This window comes from Vitis vinifera, chromosome 1 (genome assembly GCF_030704535.1).
Source record: "Vitis vinifera cultivar Pinot Noir 40024 chromosome 1, ASM3070453v1".
Lineage (NCBI taxonomy): Eukaryota > Viridiplantae > Streptophyta > Magnoliopsida > Vitales > Vitaceae > Vitis > Vitis vinifera.
The window spans coordinates 871,972-877,749 of NC_081805.1; the positions used below are offsets into that span (position 1 = coordinate 871,972).

Consider the following 5,778-nt stretch of genomic DNA (forward strand, 5'->3'; position numbering starts at 1 on the left):
TGGTTTCAAGGGTACACCCAGCCACCAATGCAATAGCAATACGGAGAAGACTGGGTCCATGTGAGTAATTGATAGGCTTTTTTTTTTTTTTTGGTTTTGGTACGCAGAAAAAGAGGAGTTTTGGGTCAAAATGCCGTATATTAAAAAAAAAAAATATTACATCTAATTATTTTATGAAACTTATGTTCAAATGCTTTGTAGGAATCATGTCATAAATTTTTTTTTTTTTAAATTTTAGTAAAAGTCTCAATTAATAATTAGGGTTTCAATTTTGAATTGAAATTGTAATTGTCAGTTGAGGCTTTGGTTTTTGAACTAAAGCTATAGTTGTTAACTGAGACTTCATTTTTTAACTGAAACCTCACTTGACAAATACTTTATTTTTAAACTAAAGCCTTAATTGACAATTAAGACTTTTTATTTTATTTTAAAATTTAGGTAAAAGCTATTAAATTATAGTTTATTATTGAAATTAGAAATATATATTTTAATAATAAATTATTTATATTTAAGCTTAAGAATCTAGCATTATTTTAATAAACATAAATTGATAGATAGAAGATATTATAAATGAATATTTTATTTATTAATAAATTAATAATATTAAAATAATAAATTTATATAACATATAAATAAGATATAAAATTGTATAATTTATTAATTTAAGATATTAATTTGTTGTTTTTTTAAAGATATTAATTTATTTGTATTATGTCAAATTTATTCATAGGTTCTCTCCTTGTGGAGGCATATTATGTTATATATGTTTTTTTTTTAGCATATAAATGTTTAGTGAATATTTTTTATGACTTTGAAAAAACTACTAAAAATCATATTTTTTAGTAGACTTTTTCTAACTAATTTTGTCAAAAAGTCTATATATAGAAACTTAAGAGTATACTATTATTTCAATAAAGATAAATTTTTCATAATACAAATAAATTATTATCTTAAAAAACAACAAATTAAATATCTTAAATTAATAAATTTTAAAATTTTATATCTTATTTGTATGTCATATAAATTTATCATTTTAAGATTATTAATTTATTGGTAAATAAAATATTCATTTATTGTATTGTATTTATCAATTTATGTTTATTGAAATAATACTAGATTTTTAAGTTTAAATATAAATAATTTATTATTAAAATATATATTTTTAATTTCAATAATAAGTTGTAATTTAATAGTTTTTAATTAAATTTGAAAGTAAAAAAAAAGCCTCAGTTAACAACTACGGCTTAGGAGTATACTATTATTTCGATAAAGATAAATTTATCATAATACAAATAAATTAATACCTTAAAAAATAACAAATTAAATATCTTAAATTAATAAATTATATAATTTTATATATTATTTATGTGTTATATAAATTTATTATTTTAAAATTATTAATTTATTAATAAATAAAATATTTATTTATAATATCTTTTATTTATCAATTTATGTTTGTTGAAGTAATACTAGATTCTTAAGTTTAAATATAAATAATTTATTATTAAAGCATAGATTTTTAATTTCAATAATAAATTATAAATTAATAGTTTTTAATTAAATTTTAAAAAAAAAAAATTGAAGCCTCAGTTGATAATTGAGACTTTAATTCAAAAATAAAGGCTTCAGTTAAAAAATAAAGTCTCAATTGATTATTTCGATTTTAGTTTAAAAACTAAACCTCAATTGATATTTACGGTTTTAATTTAAAAATGAAACATCAGTTACTAATTGAGACTTTCATTAAAATTTTGAAAAAAAATATAATTCTATGATACTACTTCTACGTGACATCAAAAAAGTTGTTTGAAAATAAAGTGGTTAAATCTATTTTATTTTTTATCCTGGGCCATTTTGACCCAAAACTCGAAAAAGAGAGTCGGCAATTTATTTGTATGGCCCACACGAAATTGATGAATCCATCGCCTTAGAAATATGACATCCATCAAACTCAGGCAATCTCCACCGCATGAATTTTAAAAGCCACAGCAATTGGGGATATTCTACCGTGGAAGATGGCATCATTTTACATTCTACTGAGGCCAATATCTATGCTTCGTGGTTCTCTGGAACCAATCATGTATTGCCTTGAACCCTTGAGAGAGAACATGTGATATGCCCACGTCTTTTTATTTACGCACATTCCTACTACTTTTCTTTGTTTTTATTGTATAAGGTTGGAGGGTGGTCTATGTATTGACTCGGTATGTATGCTTGACTACAAACTCGATGGTAGTTCATATGAGTGGATCCTAATATTGTTGCAGCAATTTGCCGATTTCAGAGAAAAGAGAGAGAGAGATAATGGTCGACCCAGAAATAACTGGAGGGATTGCAGCGAGTACTTTGAGCTTTCTTCTAGTAAAACTCGATGCTTTTGCAATTAGAGAATGGAAATTGCAGGAAAATATCAAAAAGTCTGTCCAAAATTTAGGATGCGAGCTGAGGAACATTCAGGCCATGCTGAGAGATGCTGATTCAAAGGAAGAGCATAGTCACCAATTTACGGTCTGGATTAAAGAGGTCCGCGATCAAGCTTATGCAATCGAGGATGCTCTTGACCTGTTCAAACTCAAACAAGAATCAGTGTGGCGCCGCCTGAAACTGCGTCACTCCATCAACGACTTGATACAGGATATTGAGCGGAGTCTCCAAAACATTCAGCGGACAAAGGAGAGGTATCGCAGCATGGCCTCCTATTCAACCAATGCTGGCAACAACACATACCTTCATGTGAGAGTGGCTCCTTTGTTCATAGGTAACGTTGATACCGTGGGCATTGAGGAGCCTACAAATAAGCTGGTTTCCTGGGCCTTGGAACCGAAACAGAGGCTTGAGGTGATGTTTGTGGTGGGGATGGCTGGACTGGGGAAGACCACTCTTGTCCACAGCGTGTATGAGAGCGTGAAACAGAACTTTGATTGCCATATCTGGATCACTGCTTCAAAGTCCAAAACCAAACTCGATATCTTACGGACCTTGTTGGTGGAGAAATTCGGCTGTACAATCACACAGGGGGGCGATGTGGTTGCTCTGACGCATAAGCTGAGAAAATTTCTCCACAACAAACGGTATGTCATAGTTCTTGATGACTTATGGGTAAAAGATGTTTGGGAGTCCATTAGACTTGCCTTGCCAAATGGTAAGGACAGTAGAATAATTATCACTACAAGGAGAGGCGATATAGCTAATTCTTGGAGAGATGATGATTCTGTTGATATCCACATGCTTCAGCCACTGTCACCGGAAAGGGCTGAGAAACTCTTCTATAAGAAAGCTTTCTCAAGAAATGGCAGATGTCCTTCAGGCTTGGAGGAAGTCTCGAAATCCATCTTACAGAAATGTGATGGATTACCACTTGGGATTATTGAAATCGGTAGACTTTTATCCATCAAGGCTCCAACTAAAAATGAGTGGAAAATATTACATGATAGCCTTGAGTCTGAATTGAGAGGCAGTGGTGGCCTTTCAAATATTACGAAAGTGCTGTCTGCAAGTTATAATGATTTACCTTTCCATCTCAAGTATTGTTTCTTGTACATGAGCATCTTTCCTGAGACTAGCCCAGTTAAGCGAAGAAGGCTAATTCGGCTATGGATAGCTGAAGGGTTTGTAATAGAGAAAGGAGGCAAGACATCTGAAGAGGTTGGGGAAGAGTATCTGAATGAGCTGATTGACAGGAGTCTGATAAAGGTAAATGAAATGGATTTTGAAGGAAGGCCAAAAAGTGTGGGAGTTCATAGTCTGATGCTGAAGATGATTCTCTCAGGTGGTGTTTGTTTTTTTGGCTTTTTGCTGAAAACCATTTAGTTTTAGAATTTAGGTTGTTTGTTTTTTTACTTTTTCATGACTTATTATAAACTTTTTACTAAATAGAAAAAGCTAAAATATGTGGCTTTTTCTAAATAGAAAAAATAACACAATGATTTTTTTTACTTTTTAATACTTAATAGAAATAAAATACTACAAAAACAAACAACCTAATATTTAAGACTATTAAGTATTAAGGTTCTATTTAGAATTAAGTAAAAAAACAAACACCACCTCAGTCTCACGAGAGGAGAACTTTTGTTCTGTTTGTACAGGATCAGAAAGGAACTTGAGTGAGAAAACCCGGCGCCTATCTATTCAGAAGGAAGATTTTGATGTGTCTCAGGACTTACCCTGTGTTCGAACCTTCTTCAGTTTCGGTATAGGCAAAGTAAAGATTGGTTCCAACTTCAAACTATTGAAGGTCTTGGACATACAGGGCACTCCTTTGGAAGAATTTCCGGGTGTAATTAAAGATCTTCTGCTCTTGAGGTACTTGAGTTTGAGGAATACAAATATAAGGAGCATTCCAGGGACCCTGGGTGACCTTCATCACCTTGAGACCTTGGATCTTAAGCAGACTCTGGTAACAAAAGTACCCAAAGCAGTCCTACAACTTGAGAAACTTCGCCATTTGCTGGTTTATCGCTACAATATGGAAAGTGCCCTACCTTTTGATATTGTGCAGGGGTTCAAGGCACCAAAGAGGATCGGCGCATTGAAGAACCTACAAAAGCTGTCATTTGTAAAGGTGAGTGGGCAGCACAGAATGAGTCGGGAGCACAGAATGATACAAGGGCTCGACAATCTTACGCAGTTGAGGAAGCTGGGCATTGTAGAACTAGCAAAAGAACGTGGGGCGAGCTTGTGCCTCTCAATTGAAAAGATGCCAAATCTCCACTCCTTGAATGTAACCTCTCTTAATAAGGAGGAGCCTCTGGAGCTTGATGCAATGACCAATCCACCGCCCCTTCTTCAACGCTTGTACCTCAAAGGGCCCTTGAATAGGTTTCCACAGTGGGCAACTTCTCTACATGACCTGGAGAGAATACGCCTAAAATGGTCTTCACTCACAGAAAACCCGATTGCAGCTCTTCAAAACCTCCCAAATCTGACAGAGTTGCAGTTGCTTGATGCATATACTGGAACCCAGTTGGACTTCAACTCCGGAAAATTTCCGAAGCTGAAGATATTAGACCTTCAGCAATTGGAACAGGTGAGGTCTATCATGATGGAAGAAGGCACATTGCCTTGCCTACAGAAGCTGATCATAAGCCACTGCAGCAGGCTGGTGCAGGTCCCTAGAGGTATTGACAAGCTCATTCACCTCCAAATGCTGCTGTTGTACGATATGCCCGGAACATTTGTGACCGGGCTGAGGAAAAACGGTGGTCAATTTCGCCGTTTGGTTCACCATATTCCATGTATTCATTCATATAACCAGGCCCAGTTGGAAGATCTTTCTTGATCATTATACATCTACGAGGAAGAATCAGGTCTGTAGAACAACCTGAATTCATCGTTTCCTTCTTCTAGATTCCCCAAAACGTACTGTTGGATTGCTATTTCTTTTCTAGGATTACTGCATTTTCCTAGGAAACTATGTATGGTGCAATTGAGTATGAAATTATGTCCTCAATCAAAGGTATCATTTTACTATTATTTTACAAAGGTATCATTTTATTTATACGATGAAGACATTTGATTATACATATTTACTTTTTTCTAAAATTTTATTTATTTTTAGTGTTTTTTTATTTTTTATTTTTAGCTTTCCAAGTAATATGCTCAGCATAAAATTCCATATTGATCTAAAATGAGCCTGATGGGTCTATATAAAGATCTCTCATGTAAAAGATCAATTTACAAGGAATACTGGTTATGTTTGAAAGTAGTTTTATATTCTTTAAAAATATAAAACAGTTTTTTTAACTTAAAAAACGCTTTCATCTTGATTTGATATAGCAT

General features: G+C 32.9%; 1 protein-coding gene across 1 annotated transcript; it reads left to right on the plus strand.

The window, feature by feature from the left end:
• The first annotated feature begins 2,304 nt into the window (after positions 1–2,304).
• On the plus strand, positions 2,305–5,278 carry LOC100261136 (disease resistance protein RPM1). Its single transcript, XM_019222956.1, has 2 exons — positions 2,305–3,769; positions 4,086–5,278. The coding sequence occupies exons 1-2, from the start codon at positions 2,305–2,307 to the stop codon at positions 5,276–5,278; spliced, it is 2,658 nt and encodes an 885-aa protein (XP_019078501.1).
• The last annotated feature ends 500 nt before the right edge of the window (positions 5,279–5,778 follow it).

Excerpts from the sequence above, each read along its gene's own strand:
- LOC100261136 (XM_019222956.1), top strand. The coding sequence starts at position 2,305 with ATGGTCGACCCAGAAATAACTGGAGGGATTGCAGCGAGTACTTTGAGC. Across the intron at positions 3,770-4,085 it reads GCTGAAGATGATTCTCTCAG|GATCAGAAAGGAACTTGAGT; the intron begins GTGGTGTTTGTT and ends CTGTTTGTACAG.